Source organism: Lutjanus erythropterus, chromosome 3 (assembly GCF_056507025.1).
Source record: "Lutjanus erythropterus isolate fLutEry1 chromosome 3, fLutEry1.hap2, whole genome shotgun sequence".
Taxonomy (NCBI): Eukaryota; Metazoa; Chordata; class Actinopteri; order Lutjaniformes; family Lutjanidae; genus Lutjanus; species Lutjanus erythropterus.
The window spans coordinates 6,060,571-6,085,475 of NC_139319.1; the positions used below are offsets into that span (position 1 = coordinate 6,060,571).

The 24,905-nt window shown below is 40.0% G+C and overlaps 1 protein-coding gene across 1 annotated transcript in view; it reads right to left on the reverse strand.

Annotated features, from left to right (window-relative positions):
- LOC146329520 (voltage-dependent T-type calcium channel subunit alpha-1I-like) overlaps positions 1-24,905 on the reverse strand; it is an 89,178-nt gene that overhangs the window by 53,536 nt on the left and 10,737 nt on the right. Inside the window, exons 4-10 of the mRNA XM_084714437.1 lie at positions 19,725-19,903; positions 18,716-18,842; positions 15,573-15,698; positions 13,800-13,889; positions 7,648-7,840; positions 5,443-5,594; positions 2,302-2,411 (exon numbers count right to left, since the gene is read on the reverse strand). Coding sequence (XP_084570563.1) covers positions 2,302-2,411; positions 5,443-5,594; positions 7,648-7,840; positions 13,800-13,889; positions 15,573-15,698; positions 18,716-18,842; positions 19,725-19,903 — 977 coding nt within the window. The remainder of the gene's footprint in view (positions 1-2,301; positions 2,412-5,442; positions 5,595-7,647; positions 7,841-13,799; positions 13,890-15,572; positions 15,699-18,715; positions 18,843-19,724; positions 19,904-24,905) is intronic.

The following is a 24,905-nucleotide window of genomic DNA, read 5'->3' on the forward strand; positions in this document are numbered from 1 at the left end:
CTATGTAAAAAAATAATATATACATTGAGCATCATATGACACTAAACACTAGTTATAATTCAGGTGAGTCAGTACTGCATTAAGCGAGAAACCCACTAGATGTATTTGGCAGAAGGCAAACTGGCTGACCAGACTGCAGCATCTGCAGAGCTGTGTACAGGACACCATACTCTTATTAATGGCCTTGTCTACTGTACATTGCAGCTATCCCAGCCTCTTTAAACTGTAGCCTGAGCAGTCTGCAAATTACAACCACTTGAATTTCTCCTGGCCCAAGGCTAAACTACAAGAGACTGAGAGAGACTTGGGAAAATCTGCCCAACTGTAAAAACCACCCTCATCTAATCCATACTATAGTGTAACCTCTTGGTTAGTAAGGCCTTCCTTAAATACACATCTGCCCGTTTTTTTAATCTAGTGAAGTTTCTTTCATTTTTAACTCAGTTTAGTGCAAAATTGCTGCCCGCGGTATGTTCCTCCACAGTTAATGTGTCTCGTCCCAGATAATATCTCAGTTTCAGAGCAGCAGAACTGGCACGCAACTGGCTCACAGGGTGTAAACATGCACAAAACGGGGTTGCCTAACAAAGCCAGGGCTTTCCAAAAACATACAAAAGTTTGACGAAACACAAAAAGGCAAAGGGATAGAGAGGGGGAGACATAAATTATAGCGATGGACAGGATGAGTAATATGACTAAAAGTGTGTTTGTTTACATAAAGAGAGAAAGATGAAGAGGAAGTGGGATAGGCAGAGAGCTTTGAAATAGCCTGAAAGAAGTCATTTTGCAAAGGGGGGGGGGGGGCAGAAATAACCAACAGCAATTTCCTCCAGCACACCCACAATTCTAAAAATGGACCGGAAGCTGCAATAATATCATCTACGTAGCGGGGTATCGCAAATAATATTCACCGACGCCATCACAGCTGCTCCACAGGCCTGTGCACACGGTGGATAGAGGACCCCCTCGCTGGATTATTAAGGTGTGGATTCTGAAATCTATTAAAATTCGAGAGAGCTTCTGCACCTGCAGAGCCTCGATTTGAGTCATTTACTTAATCGAAAACACACTAAAACCAGTGCTTACATGAATTATTTTTAAATACCAGTAGTTCCACATATAATTCTGTGAATAAGGTCATTATCACTTTGTTTAGGAATAGCACGCAGAGAGGACATCATATATTTTTTGCCCCAAAATATTGGTGTAATCATTTCCTTAAATCATGTTTCTATCCATCCATCCATTCATGAAACCAGCCGTCTCCTAATAATTATGTTTATGCACTACTAAGTCCACGGGATTAGATTTTCTACTGACATCAAGGAAGTCACATCTCGATGCTGAATGTATCTGCAAAATGTTCACTGGCAATGCATTTGATTTGTTCTCCTACATTATCCACTACAGTCAACACAATATTTGCTCACAGCGACTAAAGCATGACTCTTTTTATGGTTGTAACGAGGCACTCACAGCAGGGAATGCCTAAACATAACAAGTGACCTAAAAAGCAAAAGATGGGAACTGTTTGCTTTATTGAATAAAACCATGATGAAAAATGTATAATAATCCAGATGGCAATTATGTTTCTCAAAAAAGCATAATCAGCAGTACAAAAAAATCAGTACACAAACATAATTTATAGGTGACAGAGTTGAGGGAGCGGCACTTTTACTCTGACTGGCTGGATGTATTGAGTGTATATATATGTATATATATATATATATATGTATATATATATATATATATATATATACATATATATAAATGGATAACACATCTCCACTGTATCCTGGATACAAGCACTGCAATCTTATGCTGATGATGTCATTTGCAAGCCTGAGCCTGGTTGGACCCATGGTGTCAAGGTCCCACCCTGTCAATAATGACGCAAGACCCACTTTTTATGCCATCAAATAACTAAGCAAAAAATTAACACTTGAACACATCAAGTTCCCAGGTTCCCACGTCCCATCTGCTAAAATGGAAGGGGGCTGGGTTTATGACCTATACTGCAGCCGGCCACCAGGGGGCGAATGGAGTCATTTTGGCTTCAGTTTTAGAGAGTCAAATTGTGACAAGATGAGAAAATACGTAACAAGACAAATACAGACAACAAGAAGGAAAAAATAAGGAACAAGACCCAACCATGGAGAAGAGTCGAGGTTCAATTAGCTTTTTATTAGGAGCGAACAACACGTTTTGCTCGTGGTTTCTGTTGAGCGAACTCAGTTCAGCGTGCGGTGGTTCATGCTGATAGATATTAGCAGGTTTATAAGCGTCCTGTCCCCTTCATACCTGTCCTTGAAGAAGCGTCTAAAGCCGAAGGCCACCAGCTTCAGAGAGGCCTCAATCACAAAGGTGGAGGTGAAGAAGTAGTTGCAGTACTTCAGTGCAGTCTCCAGAGACTGAAATACAGAGAAACAGAAGACAACGGTTAGAAAAAAAACAAAGAAGGAGTAACAGACAGTTAATTTCCTGCATTTCTGATTAATAAACTAATTAATCGTTAATTTTATCGCATAACAGCTTCTCTATCCGCAGTATCTGAGAGAGGAGGAGAGAAAACAAAATCAGTACAGTAAGGATCAGAGTTGTTGTTCAGTAAATCTGTTCTATCAATGTGAGAAATGTATCTTGCCAATGAATCTCTTTTAATAGAAAAGAGCTTAATTGAGACAGACAACTAAATTATGTCTGACTCTGGGGAGGAAGAGAATATTTTTTTTTCCCTATCACACTGGTATAAATGAGTCAGACAGAAAATGACTATAAGAATCAAAAGCTTGTAATGTTCAATGCACATATTAAATCCTTTTGTCACAGGCACCGCAGCCCAATTAAGGCAGAGCAAAAGATGTATGTTAAGCTGTTATACACATTTGTAATCAGAACGTGCATCCACGAGTTTAGTCTGCAGAATTTATACAGTCCCTGTCAGGCTGGTTTGACGTTAAATATGTTTATTCACGTTCTTCCTTAGACTTAGATAATTGGCAGCCATTTCTTGTCTGTATGATAAATATGAAGCTCATTAGCTCACCTCGCATCAAGGACATCTTGCCCTTTTATATTTTGTTTTTTGTCAGAGTTAAACAAATGAGATATAACTTGTCTGTCTATGTGTCAGCCCTGCGATGAACTGGCAACTTGTCCAGGGTGTACCCAGCCTCTCGCCCAATGTCAGCTGGGATAGGCTCCAGCAGCCCGCGACCCTTACGGAATAAGCGGTTACAGAAAATGAATGAATGAATGAGATATAACTTGTGTATAACATGCCAAAAGTCACATTGGACAGAGCTGTGTATGTAATTAACACACAGACATGATTTGGATCAATATTCTAATCTAATTCTCAACAAGATTGTGAATAAGTAGGCATGTAATTCCACAATAAGAAAGCACAACGTACAATATTTAGTGCCATATTAAAAAAATAAAGACAAAAAGTAAATAAACAAAATTTTATGTGTGTAGCATTTTCTGTTTGTTTAAAAGTGAACTGGCATGAATTATATTTGGCAATGCAGTTGGTTCAACTGCAAAACCAGCATCATGCAATAGTCATGACACTCATTTTATAAAATAAAATCAAAATAAGAAAATTAAATAACTGATTATGTAAAAAAATTTGCACAATATTCAATATATCGTTACATCCATATGGATAAGCATAAATTCCCAAAATTTTGAATTGTTCCTTTAAGCTAGCCAAACATATTTTAGCTTAACAAGATAAACTGCATCTTTAGCATTTATAAAAATAAACTTTTAAAATTTTTATTAGGGTTTTATTTGTAGTAATCATGGGCGAACAACTGAAATCATGAGATCATGAGAAATGTAATGTTTATTTTAAGACAGTGAATCTGACAAGAGTGTTTTCTGTTTGTGTTTCTGCAGGGATAGAGGTCTACTGCTACAAAGAATTATTTCAAGGCAGACATAAATAATCTCACTGGTTGACCTTCTCAAAATCCCCAACGTGTAAAATCAAAGAATTAAAGTTTTTTAGAGCCCAGGCACATTTGAACAGCCCTGCTAAGCTTGATGCAACAGTGTCAACCTTCATGATATTTTCTTAGCTAGATATCTTACTCTCCTGTTTTCACTGGACTTCAGTCTACAGACTGTCATATATCTACTGAACCAGTAGATGTTTGACTGTGGCCCTGCATATGTGGGTGGAAGCTTTGAACGTCACCGACGGCTCAAATAGTTGTTGACTCGGAGTGTCAGTGCCGGTAAAAGCCGGCATAAACAGACTAAAAAGGTAAAGCTATTTTAAAATAATGAGCCGTGTAGGTTGTCTGTGTGCAGCTGGCCACAAAAGCAGCAGATATTTTACATCTTCAGCACAATATTGTTATTTGAGATCAGTAAGGTTCCGGGTCAACAGTGAGACCCTGCAGCCTCCAGACAAAACACATCGCAGTTTGCCTTCATGAGCGTACAGGCCTTGAATAAAAAAATAAAAAATAGTTGGAAACAGTAAATGCATTATCAGCTCAACACCAAAAAAATGTTTTCTCTATTCCTTTAAAGTCAAGATGAAATTAAAAATGCTTTTTAAACCCTTTTCAGATCCAGTCCTCAATCGTATTGTGCACCTACCTAAGACTATATGCCAAAAAATTACATTAAATCAGTTTCTTTGTGTTCTCATATCAAAATGCAATTATGTGCTTGAGTAGTTTTAAACAATAATATCATGACATCCCCCCATGAATCAGTCTTCAACTTTTAGCGGCACAGAGCTGAGACTCATTAGTAATACCTCCCAAAGTCCTATCCTGTTTCACCCAAAATGCCGTTTCATCTGGACTTTAAATTAGCTCCTTTACAGTATATGGTAACTTCTTCAAAAAGAAATAATAATTATGCTTGAAATAAGTTATAGATTATTCTGTTTCGCTGTTACAAAGGCAGCATGTTTTCTATTATTCAACAGAACATGAAAAATGTTATTTTGCCCACCTATAGTAGCTCATAGCTCTAACAGTATTTTGGATTTACCAGATTATATCTAGTGGAACAGCGCTGCCAAGCCGGAGACACTGTTCCCAAGAGGACAATGAAGTATCAGAGTCAGGATATAGTGGTTTATTGTCTAACTACCAACTCAAACTTGACTTTTTTTTTTTTTTTACACCCTCAAGAGCATCTCTGCCTGCAAGAGAAACATTTTGCATAACTAACTCCCCAATCCGCCAGACTGTTTGTATTCGAGCACGTGGATAAATGTTTTGGTTGTTGGCTGTTTTTGCTGCTGATTCAGAGCAGTAGGTTGGCAGCCGGCCTCCGGGAGTGCCCACTTCTAAGAAACTCTGCCCAGATGGTGTTTCACCACCCACTCAGAAACAAGTCTGCTGTATCCTTCTGAGCCCGACACCCACGCCCGAGAAATCCCTCCGCCCCTCCGTCGAGAAGCGTGGTCACCTGTGGCTGGCTGTAGTGCTCCAGAGACATGGTGATGACATTGATGCAGATGATGAAGGTGATGACCAGGTCCAGGTAGTGGCTGGTGCACAGAGTGTGGATGGCGAGCCGGGCTGGGCCGTATGACGCGTAGTAGGGCAGCTTCTGGGCCTCTGGAGAGAGAGACAGTAAAGACAAAAGAGGCAGAGATGGAGAAAGAGGAAAAACAAGGCGAAGAGGGATTTGGATTTATGAAAAGGCAGGAAAAATATTGATGGAAGGGATAAACGGATTTGAGGGGGAAGAGAAAAATGAGGAAATGGAAGCACAGAATCAAAGAAAAGACAGAAAAGACAAAAAGAAAGGAATAGCACAGGAAAAATGAATCCAGGGGGAGTGAAATGAAGAACAAGGAGGAAAAGAGAAAAGGAAAATGAGATATATAAAAGAAAGGTTTAAAAAAAATGAGTGTAGAAAAAGCAATGCAAATGCAAACACAGTGATTTATTTAGGCCAAAGGGGGGTGAAAAATGAGGGGGAGAGCGAGTGAAAAAGCACAGAGGGATATAAAACTGTGAGATAATGTGGAGAAAAAAGTTTGATAAACGTGAGAGGGAGGTTAAATAGTTTTAAATCAGTTGAAAGAACGACTCATTCTGGGTCATATCATCGAGGACGCATAAAATAAAATATCAAATTAGAAGTCTTGGACACATGCCATTTGGATTGTACCCAGGAGAGAGTCTCTGCAAAGCTTACAAATCAAGTATAATTTAGTATAATTTTACATTTTAACAAACTTTCTGGCTTACATTTTATTCTGAAGTGGTAAACAAATACTTACGAGAGAAGAAATTTGGATGGCCTTTTAATTAGTAGTACACTAATATGACGTAACAAGCTGTACATTGTAATAAATAAGACAAAAAATAGAAATAATATGTTCTTTCTTAGACATTAGTTAGATCCTAATTACAGATGATATGCCTAAAGGAGTAATATGCAGCAACTGAACATGCAAAAGTTAGCACAGCAGTCCAAATAGCGAGTTAGACCCATAGATGGTATGTTAAATAGGCTGGAATCCCCTGTCTCCGCCTTCCCAGAGCTCTGCAGGCTGCAGGAGCTCCGCAGGAGCACAAGACACGTGCAACATCATAAATAGACAATGACAAACAATGGGGAATCTATAACTATAAGCTGATCAGTTGTTTATAACTGTACATTGTCTGTTAACGTTTAGTCTGTTATCCTGGACACACAAAGACACACTCTGGCTACGTGTCTGTCTCACTGCCTGCCAGACTCCATTAACATTTTGCTCAATTTAACCTTTATGAACATCTATGCCTTCTACAAGATTACAAACCAATTTACTTATGACTCATAAACAAACACTTACTCATTCTGCAAACATTCAGCATTAATTTAAACTCTAATTTAAGTGAAACGGGCAAACAATATCACAAATTACAGGCCAGGAATAGAAATTCCAAAGGAAAACACTGTGGCCTCAGCTCTGCTTTCAGAGGAAGGAGAATTTAACATGTCTTTCTTGATCGCTGAAGACACATCATGCTCATTACATGATTCATTACTGTAAATATATTACAGATTTCTCCTTTAACAATACACTTTATTAGAGGGCAATTAGGGACACATTTCAAGAGAACTACACTGTAAACTAATAAAGTCTAAAAGGGTCTATAAAAAATCTAATACTGTCTTACAAAGAACATATGATTTGTAGTTTTTTGTCTAATTTGATACAAAGTACAGCTTGTTACATCTAATTGCTAATATATCTCTAGTGTACTGTAAAATAAAGTGGGACCGAAATTACTACTTTATATACTCAACCTATTCATGTCTTCTTCTTCTCCAGCTTTCTTTTCTTGATTTATTGATTCCCTCAATTTCTCCTGAGGCTATTCCTCTTCTCCAAAAGGACTCCCATCCCTTCATCAATCTTTCCTCCCTCCCCTCAGTCTTTGCTCTCTTCTTCCACTCCCAGGAGTGTTATGTGTCCATCCGTCTTTCTACCATCTATACTTATTTCCCTTGACTCTTTCCTTCCCCCATTCCCAACTTTGCATCCCTTTTTCATTTCACCCCACTTCTCTTAATCCTTCTCCTCTTCTCTCCTCTATCATTTTACTACAAACATCATTCCCATTTCTCCGTCTCCCTTCCTTCTGCTTATTTTTCTTCCTCCCTGGGTCTTACTTCTCCTCTTCTTCTCCATGCGACGCTGGCGTTTCTCCTCTCGTCGCCTGGCCTCCTCCACCTCCTGGTGCTGCCGGCACTTGTGGAAGTTCTCCACCACCACGCCGACGAACATGTTGAGGACAAAGAAGCTGACGATCAGGAGGAAGGATATGAAGTACAGCAGCATCCACGGGTTGTTGTTGGTCACCGGCTGGAGGAGAGGAAGAGAGAGGTGGGGAAACAAAGTTAAGATGAAGTAGAGAAGAACAATGAAAAGAGGACGAGACAAGGATAAGATGACTAAAGGGAAAATGGTAGCGTCATTGAAAGGAAGTGAAGAAGAGAGGGAGGCCTGACAGAAGACTAAGGAGGAAAAGTGATGAGGCAGAGAGGAGAAACTGATGTTACTGGGGAAAAATATCACCAACAAAAGTAAAAAAAGAATGGGGTAATGAAAGAGAAACAGAAAAGAGAAGAATGGATGATGGAGAAGAGATGTCAGAGGAAGAACAGCCAGAAAAAGTAAGAGAAAAAACTAGGAGGAAGGTAGGAAGGTAGACTGCGTAAGAAACATGGAAGGAGCCTGGAGGGAGCTCAAGGTAACAACATCCGCGACTGGAAACCTCCAAGCCAACAAACCGTGTTCGTCTTGATCAGTGGGTCTCAGGGGAGGGTGAGAAGAACAGAACAGAGAGAACTTACATGTTCATGTATAATGGAATTTATATATGTGGTCTTTCATGTCTTTATGAAAAAAGATAACAGGAAATGAGGGAAGAGAGAGATGGGGAATGATAAGTAGCGAAGGTCCCTGGTCGAATTTGAACTGGGGACTTTGTGGTTCATGGTCAGCGGCGCCTCAACCCCTCTGCCACAGGGACACTTCTAGATACACAACATGTAATTAAAAGCTCAAGAAATGTCCTGAATAATGGGAATGTTGTTCCAGATCAATATTAGTGCAACCTTCAGATGTTGAGCCATTTAAACCCAGATTAGTAAAAAAAAACACTGGAAACCGGTGGATTGTCTACACCGAGTAGGGAATGAGTCCTCACCCCAAGTGAGGGGGTTCAAGTATCTTGGGGACTCGAGTGAGGGGACAGTGGAGTATGAGATGGGGGGGAGAATCAGAGCAGTGGGAGTGGTATTGCGTTCACTTTACTGCACCGTTGTGTTAAAAAGGGAGCTTAGCCAGAAGGCAAAGCTCTCGATCTACCGGTCAATCTCCGCACCTACTCTCACCTGTGGTCATGAAGGGTGGTTCATGACCCAAAGAAAGAGATTCCAGATACAAGTGGCCAAAACGGGTGGCCGGCATCTCCCTTAGAGATAGGGTGAGAAGCTCAGTCATCCGTGAGGAACTTGGAGTAGGGCTGCTGCTCCTTTGAGTAAAATGGAGCTAATTGAGGTGGTTCAGGCATCTCATAAGGATGCCATCTGGTCAAACTTTTATACTATGTACCCCCTCAAAAAATATTGAACTCTCCAAGTAACACCTTACTGTTTTGTGCCGTTTGGTGGTAGCAGCTGCTGTGAGACTTCACTGGGTCTTCACTGGCACAACCACAAGTTCACTGTTGTCTGCTTCATTTTCAATACAGCTGCTCGAAATATTCTCCACCTGATCTGCTCTTCTCTCCGTAATAGTTACTGTTTGCAGCCATGATTGCAGTAGCTTTTTTTATTTTTTTTTTATGATTTTTCATTTTACTTCTGCTTACCATCTTGCCTCTTGTCACAGTTTAGCTTGTAATTCCTGGTAATCATGGATGAACTATGAGTGTGCAAGATCTTGACTATGTAGTGGGTTCATATTGAGACAAAAATAAAAGAAAGTTGAAACTTATTTTAACTTACATTTCATCAGTTGTCATATTTTGTGTTTTCATTCTAAATTTTTCAGCATTTTAATATATATATATATATATTTTAAAATTGATTATGTCATTTTAAGAATATTCCTCTACATACCACTAGAAGTAGCTCGCCCACCACCAGTGGTACACGTACCACAGTTTGAGAATCTAGGCACTGTAGTATGGGATGGTGCTGAGGATAAATGGATACAAAAAAACACAACTGGATACAGTGTCAGAGTCAGGGCTCTGTTAATTCCTATTAGAGTTGTTCAGTGGCGCATGAAAGCAAAAAAGGCACTTCCTGCTGTAAAGATATTACCCTGATGAATGCATACTGTGCATGCTTTTTTGGCCACAGAGCCAATAGAGCTAGTGCTAACTTTAATGGGGATAAAGTGATTTAATTGTGCAGCTCCTCTAGAAGATGTTAAGGAACCAAATGCATCAAATTCTGATAGTGAAACAAGTCACTTTGCTGTGGTTGTGGCGCTCACAAACACCTATCTGTCGCTTTACAGATGCTTCTTTCACAATTCACAAGTCTAAAAGCCAGCCTGCATTACATGGAGTTTGTCTGTCCTCCTCATGCCTGCTTCGATTTCATCCCACAGTCCAAAGAAATACAGATTAGCTGAAGTGGAAATGATTAACTGCCCACAGGTGTTCAAGTGAGTGTGAATGTTGGTCTGTCTGGTAAACATGAGTTTTTGTGGGCGGAGCTTAGTGGAGGCAAAACTATTCAATGAATACATTTGCTAAAACTAGCCATCAAGTTTTGTTGGCTTGTTTCTTAACAATTGCTTAAGAAAATAAATAAAAGTTTTTCTGAATACGTAGAGTCACTCTCAGCTGACTAATACATACGCTCTCAATGGATGGATAATCTTTCTACAATTGCCAAAGGGTTGGGAGTCCATGGCTGGTTGTTTTTTTAAGGTAATTTTTGTCATTTTAGTGTGCTAATTCAATAGTCTGCATAAGTGACAGGCGCTGCTCTGAGACGTACTCAGTGGCAGAGTGCACACCTACTGAGGAAGAACGAGCGAGAGGAAAGCAGCCTGTAGAGCTGTAGAGACTATTTTAACATCTAATGCGATGAATTAAGGATTTATTTCAACCAGACCAGAGTTGGTGACAGTTTTGGTGAGTGTTATTTTGTTTCTCTCTGTCTAAAAAGTTTAAATGAAGTGCATTTTTCAGAGTTAATGAAGCAATTAAAGCTCGCCTCAGTTTGGTAACAGAGAAAAACTTGAACTTAGAAACCTATTGGTTGTATTTTTCGGTTTAATAAGGAAAATAAGTGCGAGAATATTTTCCTCCCGTAACATTTCGTGAGATCATTTTGTTCATTTCGTTACAGCCCGCACACATCTCCCCACTGTGTCATAAAATGTGATAAAACTTAAACTTTGAGCTAGTACTACTTTCTGGCACCTGACCATCCAAACAACACAACAAGATGACATTTTCTCTTCATTATGTAGCCCACTACTCTGTAGTTGCATCCAGATGTTCCTTAGTTTTGCATCCAGCTAACATCGTGATGTCATCATGATATTAGCCCAAAAAAGGTCTATATATATATGTCAACCCTGTAAGAGGATGTACCAAGTGTGAGCTACGTGCATTTGCATCTTAAAGTATGTAGACTAACAGTCAGAAATTCAAGATAAGATAAAAGAAGATAAAAAAGATAAATATTCATAAACACAGATGGTAACTTGGAAAGGTTTATGTGATAATGAAGAGGGTGAGGGGACCTCATCCATTTATGTCTAGGTTTGAGACACATTTGAAATATAAATTAACCTCTCGCAGTCTTCCAAATGCTGTTATCACGGCAGGTATGGTCCAACCTGAAGCTGCAGAAAGGATGTAAGGGGAACAGATGAACAGACAGGAAGGGGAGACAATGTGAAGAAAAGATCGGGATGATTGGGTATCAAGGCGGTTATTGCGGGGAGTCATTACAAAACAAAAATCGAGTTCAGGTGCAGTAAAACCGGAGATGAGAGTCAGATTTTCAATTTGGAGGAGCTTTGAGTGTTGAAAGCACGGGATGGAGTGCAAATGGGATTAGTCATTCAGACTCATGTTGGACTGCAGGGATGTTTCTCCCCGAGGCGGAGAAACTGAATCATCCAGAATGATGCCCTCTCTTTAATAGATTCCCTAATAGATTTTCAAATAAAACCAATTCTAAAGGGAATCTGTTCACTTTGTAGACACGTGAGAGGACTAATTTGCATCGTGTCATTGGACTTTGACGTCATGCGTGTGAATGTGGGCATGCTTGGTGAGGTTAAAGGGACATTAACTGAAACTCTTCACCTCTCTGAACCAGTTCATTATGTGGGAGGCAAGACTGTATTTTGCAGCCTCGGTATCTCTGAAACTGCTCTTAATCGTGGGTAAACTGGTGCATCAAAAGCAGTGAATGAAAATGAAGAGTGCTTCAGTCCACAAGGCCTTTCTCTTCCTCACCTGCTGTTGATATCAGTCAACATCCCAGAATGAAGGAGTTTATGCATATGAATATGAATATTATGAATATGATATCATCAGGAAGGTTGTTGCAGTGTCTCCAATTTACCCTTTGACAGCAACTGTCCAATCATAGAATGGCAAACATAACAAGAGAGGCCTGTCAAGCTTTGCATTTCTCAAAAACGTGAAACACAAGCTCCAATGTATGCTGTGAATGTTAGCATGTCAGGCTAAATAAAGCTAGCTTACTAGCTGCGGTGACGTTACCTCCAGACTATGCGGGGGGTTGGAGAAGGATGTGGGCTTGTGCAGAATCAAATTGGGCCGATGACAGCACATCTCTCTGGCTCACTCTCTTATATCTAAGCCGGGTTAGCTTAGCTCTTATCCTGGCTCTCTCCTTGGACTGATCATGGTCCAGCTGGGTCACCATCTCGAGGTTTGCTGCACTAATCGAGTCCCTGCGCTTCCTTTCCCCATGGGTGTATTTCTATCTTCTATCATATAGCATTAGGTATGTCATATTTGACCATCTCACCAATGTTTGCTGAGAGCTAGCTTTAGCCTCAGTCTGTTAGCATTAACATTGTATTATTACACAGCTTTTAAGTAACTTTACATATTTAATACACTGTCACAAGGTTCCTGTTTTAACATGTCTCAGACGGAAACATGAAAAAGTCAGCTGGAGACGAACTTCTTGGCTGACTTTAGCATTAGCACAACATTAGCATGCTCATGAGAGTCCTCTTTTTAGCCAGCGTGTTTCCACAGTTACTCCCAATTTCAAAGTTAAATCTGCCACCATTATCACTGTAAGCGGTGAAGGGCAAAACAGTAACTAAAGAGAGCAGGTATATAGTAAAAGGGGAGCTGAGCTGATTTTTGGTCAAAACCTAACTGTCCTTTGCAGGATGTTTGGGCTCATTTGACTTTTTTTTGTTGACAGATGAGACGGAGATGGACTATGGGAGTACGAGCTCAATCAGAATTAGTTTGCCTGTATGTTGTTTATTATTTTCCACGCTGGAAAATAAATTGTTGATTCAATGGCAAAACTCAAGGTGGGATAAAGAAGACCATCATATAGAGGAGATATTTACATGTTATCTTAATTAAACAATATTGTCTAAGACAATAGAGACAGCTCGGGCTGTCCCACTTTGAGGATTTAGTGAGAATTAGGGGAGTGACAAAATATTTGAGGGTGTGTTTAATACAAGAATACCTTATCACTGTAAAACTTTCATTTTAGGAAAAACTGATTTTCATACAGGGGCAATTCAATGAATATTTATATCGATAGTTGTGTCAAAGAAAGCCAGAGGGAGAAGTTCAAACCCTGGCTCATTTCTCACCTCCGCTGAGTTGTGTGTGAATGTCGGATAGTTGGTGCCAGAAATTTAAAGAAATTGTCAGACACAGCCCTCCCAGATCTGATGCCTGAAAGGTGTTTGTGGGGATTTATGATGCTCTGGCCTCCAGCTGGAATCTTTGAACACCAGGCCATCATTTTCCTGTGGAGGAGTTGTGGGCATGTTCGACTGGGTGGAGATCCCGGGGTGAACAGAAGGACAGATTTCATATTCCATCTGGCCTAAGTATGCATGGGATTGCCCAGAAAGAGCTGGAGGATGCGGCTGGAGATCCAGACACTTGAGCTACTTTGCTTTTCAGTGGTGGAAAATGGACAGATAGATGGCAAATAGAAAGATTTTCTCTGTCTGCCTCATCCTAACACATGCTGTGTGTTATACGTAGGTGTAATTACACAAGTCTGTACCAGTGTTGTAAAGGCTGGCAGTATGCGTCTATTATTACCTGTTGGTCTATTCCCACTGCGTCCAGTCCGTGGTACATGATGTTGACCCAGCCGTCCTTTGAGGCCAACACGAACAGCGACATTAGAGCCTGAAGGACACACACACAAACACAAAACATACACAAGCCATAAACAAATTTTATTTAGGTCTAAGCTGATTGATGCTAGCAGCAATTCATAAATACAGTGGAAACGACTCACTGATAACGTCTGTCTGGGCCAAATTGATTGCTATATTTTTTATTTTTCTTTATTTCCCATGCAGATAAACATCTAATTGATATTTTATATTAATTAGATGAATTGAAAGTAATGAACCAGAGAGCTTTGCTTTCTTTTTTGCTAACTAAGGGTCTGCTCAAGGGGGCATTAGGCCTAAGTGACAGGGCATTATCAATCCACTCGACGAGTGCTGTCTGCACACACATTTGTTGTCTGTCTCCATCACTAGCAGAGTGTTTCTGGTTTGAATAGACTACACAAGGCGACATGAGGAACAACAAGTCTCACAGCTGCATCCTGTTGGCTTGTTTTTGGCAGTTTGTCATGAGCAGGATCAAACAGAATCTGCAGATTTTTTTTTTTCTGTTTTCAGCCGTGAACCAGAATGAAAATCTGCAGACTTCTGCAGAATGTTCTTTTGCTTGTAATGTGATACACAGTATTCATTTAGCATAAAATTATCTTGGAGCAAAAATTTGCATACAGAACATTAAAACAACTTAAAATGACCTCAAGCAGGACGGGAAGAAATATTTATTAGATTCTGGTCGAACTTGTTTAGATATGCTTTCATTTGAATGTCGACCTGCATAAAATGTAGGACACATGGACACAAAAATTCAAATTCATTTAAAAGCTGATCCCTAAGAGTCTGTGGAAACTTTGCAAATATTCTGCAGCACAGATTTTGTGTGGGCCTGGTCATAAGAGAGAAATTCTTTTCACTGCACTGTGAACACAGCACCAGCTGGGGTACAGTGAGGAAAAGTACAGTATCATGAGACTAAAACAAATAATAAAAAAAAAATAATAAATACTCTACTCTAAATTACTCTAGATTTTCCAGATCCAGAAGTTGTGTTTAAGAATAATCAGCATTCTGATTCTGTCTCAAACTTTCTGATCCATACATTTGGTTAATCGCTATGAGCAGTTTCCACTCTGCACACTTTGTACCCAAGATTTTTAAACGTTTATTTACAAAATCGCTCTCTTACTCTTTGTTTGCTTATTAAGTCATTTTTTTAGTGATAAATTTAGTGCTAAATAATCGTCGCAGTAGTGTTCAGCCATGGCAACAATGCTGCTCTTTGTTTATTTTCTCCAAACAAACTGATGAAATTCCTGTGTGCTTGAGGATGTTTACCTGACTGTTTACAGCAGAAAACATACTAAATTATTATTATTTGACAGCCGTGTGAAGTCTTTAGTTGTTTGGAAGTGTGTCATAGTACAACTTAATTAAACACTGCCTGTGCAAATGTACAGAAAAATACTTTGAATATCCTTTCACATTAATATTTAGGAAATGTACCTTTCCTCTCCAGATTTAGAAGCATTCCTTTTACAATAACCTATGTGTTGTTTACTGTCTGTCATATTTAATTATTCCCCTTGGGTAGTATAGGAATAATTCCTATCTTATAATAGGAATAATGTCCTATACAATATGCTGATTATTGCAGTTGTTATTTTTAAGAATATGTGCACCGTTGTTTGTGTTTAAATCCAGAATGAATACGTTCAAAACATATTTTCCTCTCTTGTACCTGTCCAAGGTTGTCAAAGTTGTATTTGTGGTGAACCCATCGATAGTTGGCAGCCAGGCAGTCGGATTTGTTAGTGATGTTCTTCACATCGAAACCCACGCAGTAGTAGAACTTCCCTTTGAAGAGCTGGGAAGGAAAACACACGCAGAGAGGGACAAGAGAGACAGATAAATGAATTGATGAAGTCATGACAACACTCGTGTGTAGCCACTTCTCTCATGCAGCTTTTGAAGCAATTTCATAATTAGCGCCTGTAACGAGCATGTGGATGATGACTAACTAAAGACTCCAACAGCACTTGGTATCAACGGTGTGGTTTTTCCTCCTCCTGAGAAAAGATGCTTTTAATTCTCAATCATATTGAACACATCAAAGAGGGGAGAGAGTAAAATAATGCATAACAGCAGATGCAGAGAGAATAATAACGTGAAATGATGCGGGGAAGAACAGGGTGGGACTGACAACTATAGATGCAAAAGAAAATACGGCACTGCACTGATGAAACAAAAATGGGAAAATCCAAGTCAGCTGTTCATTTGCAAGGCTTATGAACTCGCCTATATACGGATGGCTAGTTATGGTTAAAAGTGGGGGAGCAGGATTGGCAGGAAGTTTTTCGATTAATTAACACCTGAAATTCCCACCTCCTGCAATACTGAGCCGTCAATCACAACCACTAAACTTGCTCTTTCACTATAAATCTCAGTTTATATTGCGCTGTTATATATAAAAAGATTAGTTTTTCATTGCAGTCTGCAGGGAACCCATTTTTTCCATACTCTCATTAGAAACTGAGTACAATTAGCTGATAATTAGCCTGATCAGCCACTGTCAGTAATCAATATACACATTATTAATCCATTATTCAAACCAGTAAGTAACAGCGCAGACAACCTTGTTATACTTTAACAGTTACCCTGTGTTTCTGTAGTGGTAACAAAATGTAAAAAAAAAGTTTGAATTAAACTTAAACTTAAATTAATTAAAATATTAAAGGAGTCATATGTTGACAGTCTTGTTGTCAATTCGGCACCAATATAATCCGCAAAGATGAACTGTATTTCCATTTAAACTCTACACTTTGGATTTTGTCACCTCAACTTGTTACCAGCCTCCATCCATTAGCTTTGCTTTTTAGTGTGAGGAGACTGAGGTAAAGAGATGCAAAGTGTTTCAAAAACTCAAAAAAAAAGTCATTAAAATACGTGCTCGTTAGTGAATCAGATTCAAAATCAGATTTTACCAAAGTAAGTAACTGGTTTGCTGTTTGTTGCTGGAGAGAGTGCACCTTTGTTCTGATAATATTAAACATGTCTGAATTTATTTGAATGTCAAGACAAGAAGAAGATGAACATAAGTCGGATTTGTTTCTTTTGTTTTCTTTTGTTTTTTTTTTTGGTCATGACAGCAAACATTTTGCCTTGGTGTAGCTTAGATGTTTAAAAATAGCAAAGTTGTACAATCAAAAAGCACATGTTTACTCCCCCGTGTCTAAATAGTGGAGGTGCAGCTGCTCTGTTTGCTCCTTTCCTCAGGCGACTTTCTTCTCGTCTTTCGGCTGCCCCCATTAGGGGTCGCCACAGCGAACCATCTGCTCGTGGGCAGACCGGATGCCACCCCAGCCCGATATGGATCTGCATATTAGGTTATGAATAGTTTGTCCTCTTTTATTCTCTGGATGTCCATTCTCAAGCAGCACTCTCCATTTCTTGGGGCTTGGGACTGGCGATTTGGGAACGTACTGGCTCGTGCATTTACAAAGGCTGGGGAAACCAGGGTATACTGTCCTGGCCAAGGACACTTTGACAAGAGGAGGTCCAACTGTTAAACCTGCAATCTGCAGCATTTGCTCTACTACATGAGCCACAGTCGTCCCATTGCGCAGGCGACTGTGTGCCTTTAAATAGGATATAAAAATATACATTACTATTTATTACTAATGATATAGCCCAGAGGTGTTCAAAGTGTGAGGCGGGTCTCTCCAGGAGGGCTCCAAACAGTTTCAGGGGAGGCTCAGTGAAAAAAGAATTAATACATTAGTTAACAAAAGATCACACAGAATAGCTTAAATGTGTGTGATCTGGTTAAAGAGACACTGTTAGGAATTTTACAGTTTTTTTATAGAACAAATACATGTCTTAGCACTGACCTTTTTTATGTATTTGGTGTAGTCAGAAGCTTTGATAAAACAACAATATCCTGCTGTCTTGGCCTAAGTATTTAGTGTCTATGGGATCAAATGACTTAATTATGATCCCATAGACCTCCAGGAATTCAGTGAAACTAAGTTAGTAAACTAACTGGGGGCGTATTTTTCCAAGCTTTAAAAAACTACTTTAAAACTACTTTAAAAACGTTGATATAGCCTGTTGTGTTGATATTGTAAAGACTGATGCATTAGGACACATTCTATAGTTTTAAAAGACATTTCTGTAAACTGTAGTAAAGGATGCTGATCTTTTTTACTCAATTCACTAATTAATTTATTGCTGTATGTCTATATTGTGTTCTTAAGTTCCATGACTTCATAAAAAAGTTAACTACAGTACATTTTTGCCTGTTAAGGATTGTTAAGGTTGTGGATCATTACATGACCATGACCAGGGACACATGGAGAGCAAAACTTGGTTTTATAAATTCATCCTGTTCTTTGCTTTGGCAGGAGAATATCCCACTACTGTAGGATTCTTGCATGCTGATGTGTTACTATTATGCCTCTTCCTGTTGGATTCTGCTCTAATTAGGCTTCTTGGCCATGCTGTGAGAACGTGATTTCTTTGTGGGTGCAGGGCCGCACAGCTTCATCTCATTTTCTCCACCGTGTTCATGTTTAATCTTCCATTTCTTGGTTTTACTTTTCGCTCTAGATGGAAGTTGAGAGAATAACTGTGGCCCAGGAAGCATATTTTGACCGACTTTAATTCTCATGTGAACAAAAGCTTAATAAGGCCACCATGAGCACAGGGGTCGGGATGTTAGGTCATATTAGATTTGCAATGGTTTGACCGTCTCAGGTCCAATTAGAATTCTCGTAGAGTCTTCAGAGTCCTGATGAATTGTTAAAAGTTTGTGAGATCCCCTGATTAACGAAAAAGAAAGACAGCGGTGGAGAACGTACATTATACATATTTGATGGTGTTTACCTGGACACCAAGAATGCCAAAGATGATGAAGAAGGCACAGCAGATGAGAACGATGTTGCCGATGGGCTTGAGGGATGTGATGAGGGTTTCAACTACGAGCTTCAGCCCCGGAGCCCTGCTGATCACCCTGGAGGACCGACCAAGAGATACAGAGAGAAAGAAAGAATAAAAGACACAGACAGAGGGAGAGAGACAGAATACAGTAGAACATGGACATTTCATAATAAAAAAAAACAAAACTTTTAGGCCTCCTTTTTTTTATAAAGAAATACGAGCCATCATCATTAAAAGTAACAATGAAAAGGCCAACTAGTTCACTTTGATGCAGTAAACACACTTTTAGTATAATCTTTCCCTCTTATAAGCCTGGTTGTACAGTGTTCAAATTTAAGTACATATAACGATGTGGTATCGACACATTCCTAATAGTTTAAAGAAAGAAAGATCAGCACGTACAAGAAAAAGGCTGAATTCAATCTGAGCTCCCTGCACCTTAGTTCAACAGCTGCTTCCATCTGCTCCACAAAATTAGGTTTATTTTCTCATACATTTCTCTGATCTTTGCTTTTCATCTTGTGAATTAATGGGAAATTTAAGTTATTCAAAGAAAACGGTGCAAGGATGGAAATTCATTCATTCAATTAGTTGAATTTCTCATAACTCATAAACATGCTGAATGTAACCTGTATCTTTTGCACAAAAGGTTGGGGAACACGGTCCTAAACCACATGTCATAAATGTTGAAATATATACAAGTATAGAGAAAAATATAAATTAAAAAGCTGACAGTCTTCACATTTGCACATTTAACAAAGTCTAACTACCAGCACATCCAAAGCCCACAAATTAGCATGTTATATCTCATTTGTTTACTCCATTTTTAAATCAAATGTAAAAATGACAATTCGCTGTTTTTATGGTCATTTCCCAAAATTCTGAACTATTTATTTACCAAACAATCCCAGTGAATCAGGCTGTAAGAGAAAACGTGACGGTTTAACCTCCTGACCTGAGGGGGCGTAGGGTCCTGAGCAGCCTGAGAACACGGAGAACCCCCAGGATCTTAGCTCCGCCCGCCATCGACACGACAATGTCAATGAGAGACACGAACACGAGGAATCCGTCCAGAATGTTCCAGCTGCTCCTTAGATAGGCTTTTTCCCCCAGGTACAGACCCATGGACACCACCTGGAGAGATGAAGGGAGAGAGATGCAGAATCCCGCACAGGTAATGCAACACTGGCCAGATGTGCGCACACACACACACACATGCACACACACACACACTTTGATATTCAGATTTCTTATTTAGCTTCTCAAACAGGTATTTCATTTCATGTCAGCTGCTTTCTGCAGGAAATGGCAAGCCTGCCTAGGAGATGAGAGGAGGCATGGAAGTAAAAATTATGGGAGGATGAGAGGTACGTGATTGATGTAAAGAGCTGTTAAACCCAAAAGAGTTTAATTTTTAAGGAGATGAAAGGAGGGAAAGGAGAGAAAAGAGACAAGCAACAGCTCCTAAATGACAAAGTGAATGTTCAGAGGGAGGAGAAAATAACAGACCAGCAGAGGAATAAAAGAAACCAAGAGAGGAGGGCGAATAAAAGACGATTAAAAAGAAAGCAAATCTACTATGATTTCAGGCAGAAATGGAAATCTCCAACACTAGACGGTCTACTAACGAATCCACATCCAAATTCTGCTTCATGGTCATTTGAATGATGAATCCACAGTGAAATCAAAGTGCTGTGGTTTTGTTTGTGCGGTTAACCAGCTTTTATTTTGACATGGTGTTCTGCTGACTGCACTTTAACTGCAGGAAATGTCTATGATTAAAAGAAGAATATCTCACAGAAAAGCTGTGCTTTTTTTTTGTAAATTTCACTTAAGACACAAAGTATTTTGGATTGCTGACATTGCACTGTGCCACTTCAGCAGTCTTCCCAAAATCCTCTTAAACCAGACAAACTCTGAACTCTGGCCACACGAAAATACTGAGAAGGTCCGTGCTGCTGCAACCATTACAGCTGAACATATTACTGCAAACTGTAAAGTCATTCCCATCATCATTGCCCTTCTAAACTCAGGTCAGGGGGGGGTAGATAGAAGCGATGATGGCAGCTTTGGTTGTTGGTGGTGATGGTGATGATGATGATGCTAACAGAGTGTCATGCTGCCTAATGTGTAGTTTACTTTGATGCACTGTCTGATATGCTGTGTGTATTGGTATATATTGTTTTTTTGATCAAGGGTGTTGAACAGCACTGTAAAATCCACGTGTATTTATATAAGTGATATTTCTTATAACTGGTGATATTGATTGTGATTGATTATTACCCTGAAATTCAGCATTTTGTCATTGTTTGTACTCTGGAGTTGTAAAGTCAATCCCCCTTTTGCTCCCTGAAGTCCACAACATTAAGTGCCCACCTCCTCCTCCTTCCTGTATGGGCTTTTTGTGTTTTTTATTTGTTTGTTCATCTGTCTTGCTGCAAAGCCAATTACCCTTTGGGGACAAATAAAGTTAAAAGTTTGAAGTTTAATTTTTCATTTTTTCTTTGATTCATAGTCTGTCACCTTCTTGTCACATTGTGACTCCAATGGGCCTTTTCCACTGGTGTTTTTGGATGTGCTGAGACAAAAACCATACTGCGCCGGAATTTCCATTTCCACGATCACTTTCAGTGTGCTGAGCTGCGCCAAGCCGTGTCTGAAATGGACCTACTTTGGAGTGGGGCCAAAGTGAGTCCGACCCACCTCCAAGCGGGCTGCGATGACGTCACGTCAGGCGTGACAAACCGGTGACGACCCTCCGTTCTCCCCCTCAAACAAACTACTGAGCTCATGTGTGTACCGGAGAGCAGAGAGAAAGATGTTTCTGAAAGTCTTCTTATGTCCGACTTTAAGTACTTCTGTAGCTTCAAACAGAATCTTTATGTATTGAAATTTAGTTTCTGATTCTGTGTAGAACCCCCTAAACAGGCTCCAGATAGACCTTTATGAAGGGTTTTAATGGGAACCAAAAAGGGTTCTCCTATGTTGACAAGCCAACAAATACTATATGGTTCTAGCCAGCACTTCTATTTCTAAGAGTGTACAGCTGGATGGGAGGTCTCGCTCACTAGGCAAGCCCTACTGGGGATTGAATAAGAAAGGGAGGAGGAGGAGGAGGAGGAGGAGGAGAAGGAAGAAGAGAATATTCTGGAAAGAAAAGGAGGGTAAGGTGAGGTGGAGGAGCAAAACAATTTGGGGGAAACAGTGAGAAAGCTATCAGTGGGAGGAATGAGAGGCTCAGGGAGAAAAATATAAAGTTCTGAAATCAAAAAGAGTCGGTGAGGTTGGAGGAAAAGTTGCACGGCAGATGTTCTGACTTCATTTGACACCTGCCAGGTGCTTTCATGGCAACAACAACTTGGTGTGGCTGTCATGTCAAAACAGCACTCTCAAAGGTGCAGCGGGTTCGTCTGCTTGTTTGGCACAAAACACCACCACAGAGATATATGTGGAATAATGGAAAAATCTGGAAAGGGGAGGATAAGTGATGTTTATGTCTCTGTTTGTGAACGCAGCACAGGCATAATGATGACACACTAGTGCAAAATAAGCCACTGAAAATGTATCTTTTGACTATCAAATATTCACCTCCTGCTGGCTGGAAAGAAGGCTCTGGAAACTGTGTAGTTTGTTCCCTCATGAGCTGCAGTCAGCTTGGATTCACCCAGGTTATGCCAAAGGTGACCCGCAGTTGTCACTGCAAACGGACTACTCAAATCCCTCTTTCAACATAATTAGTTAATTAGTTAATAATTAATTTCAAGATTACCCAGATAATGACTGTTGCTGGAGATTGTTGTGCTTTTATCACCCTACAGGTTGTTAGCTTGTTGCTTCTTAAGCTAGCTCTAGGAGTTCTGAAGCCATCTTCCAGCTGTAACATTAGTGTATTTAGCTTTAAGTGTTTGATAGTGTGTCCTAACTGAATGCAATGGGAGTGAGCATCAGTGACAAAATGCATTGTTTTCTACATGGATGTTTTAACTGGCTTTAAGCAGTGCCGTGCTGTGCAATGCAATGCGGCGTGGCACACAATTTTAAGCTGAAGTTTTGTCAGAAGGCAGGTTTCTATTTATTCCTGTCACTCCTCTTGGAAACGCTGCAAAACCATTGATTCATGAAGTTAAAATGAGAAATTATTCATACAATACTTGCTCTTCTGACTCCAGCTGGCTGGGAGCTGGCTTATCAAGGTAATTGACCGTCACTAATAACAACCTACTATCTTTTATTCCTGTGTAATTTCTCTCCCTCCTTTTGGTGGAGTGGATGTTTCCAGTCTGATCTTGAGCACACGGCTGTTGTGGTGTGGGAAATTAACTTTTTAAAATATGAACGTCTTCCAGCCACCAGTCTTTATCATCATTATCTGGTGAATGAAAAATACCAGCTACTTTCATATTTAAGAAACATTTGGCTGGTGGCTGATCCTGATTACTTATGTGGTTGGATTACATGTCAGAAGTGCATATTTAACAGATTCAGTGAGCATCCTCTGTAATACGATAGTTAGATGCTCTTATGTAGCAGGGACAGTTTCTGGAACATACTGACCATACAGCAGAGAAGTGCATTATGCATGAAGGAGTGGTTAGAGAAGCTTCATTGGCACTTTGTCATGTCAGTGGGTCACCAGTGGAATCCAACCACTGGAAATTATCGTTCCATAAGGATGGAACAACATGACAGCTCTCTACAAGTGAAGCTAAAGCATCTCAATCGCGCCCCGGTGGCTGGCTGCAGTATGGGTCATAATTCCCACTTCCTCCATGTTAGCAGAACTTAAATCGGGCCTGAAAATTTGAGCCTGAAAAGCCTGAAAAAATTCTGTCTGTACCCAACCCGAACCCGACCCGAACTCGTTCTTCATTAGCATATTTCAGCCCAAATCCAATTACAGTCCGACACTTTTCTCAACAAGCTTCCTTCTATGCACCAAACAGTAGGAGTTGGCAGTGACAGGGACAATACATAGGTGGAATTTGAATTGGCGATGACAAAATTGGGGAGAACACTAAAAGATATCACCAGCACAGGATGGCGGTGCCAATATTGGGGATATTTTGGTGTCATATTGGTGTTGTGGGAGGAAGTGGAGATGTGTTCTCCATCTTTTTATATGTCGTTGGTGCCACCACTGTGACTTTAGCCGTGATCTGAAATATCATTTTAGCAGTAGCTATCCTAAGCCCTGACAACTGATCCTGTTGTCATAATATTCACAAGCAACCAAGCAGGACAAGCAATTTATGTCAGTTTCCTATATGTGATTCCAAGTTAGCGATAACAGGAATTTCTAACAGCGACAATGCGTCCCACTTAGTTCACATCTGGTTTAACTAGTCGTCGCATCACCCCAGAGTCTGCCAACATGGCATAGATGCAGCATTTGTGCTGCAGAGCCAGCTTTTATGAAGGCATTCTTATTATTTCAATCAAGGCGGACTCTGTCTCAACCTTCTAGAAATACTTGTGTAAACTCTATGACTGTGCTGCAAACACTCAACAACATATCCCACTTCTGAACAAACACCACAACTGTCACCACGGTAACTCAAAGTGAGTGACGGCAGCAGCAGCAGCAGCAGTGGAAGCACGATAACACACACTGCCATGCCAACTGTTGTCAGGGCACCCTAACTCTATAGAACTAATGCAGAGGCTGGAAGTCAGAGGGTGACAAAGACAGAACATGAAGAGAAACAAAGAAAACAGGTGAAATGAAGACAAAGTGGAAGACAGGTGTGTAAAGATAAAGAGGGATGGGGAAAGAAAAAGAGACGTATGTAAACTGACTGAAGTCGTCAGTGTGCAGAATTCCATACAGTTCTGTTTAGGAACAGAAAATCTTTCCACTTGGTTTGACAGCTAACATGATCCAAAACTCTCACTGTAGGAGAATGTTTCATCTGTCGTCGCTGGTGAGATCTGCACAGCAGCGAGTCACTGTCACATCCTATATGATAGGTCTTTTGTCATGTTTTGACAGGCGGGATAGCGAGTTATAATACGTCTGCTCTGTTATTAATAGCAGCCGGCTACACCGAGGCCCCTTCGGGACTTCTGGAGTGCTGTGGGGGCCTCCATTAAGCAGATCAAATATTGCCATGATAAAACATGATGCATGGGAAATCTA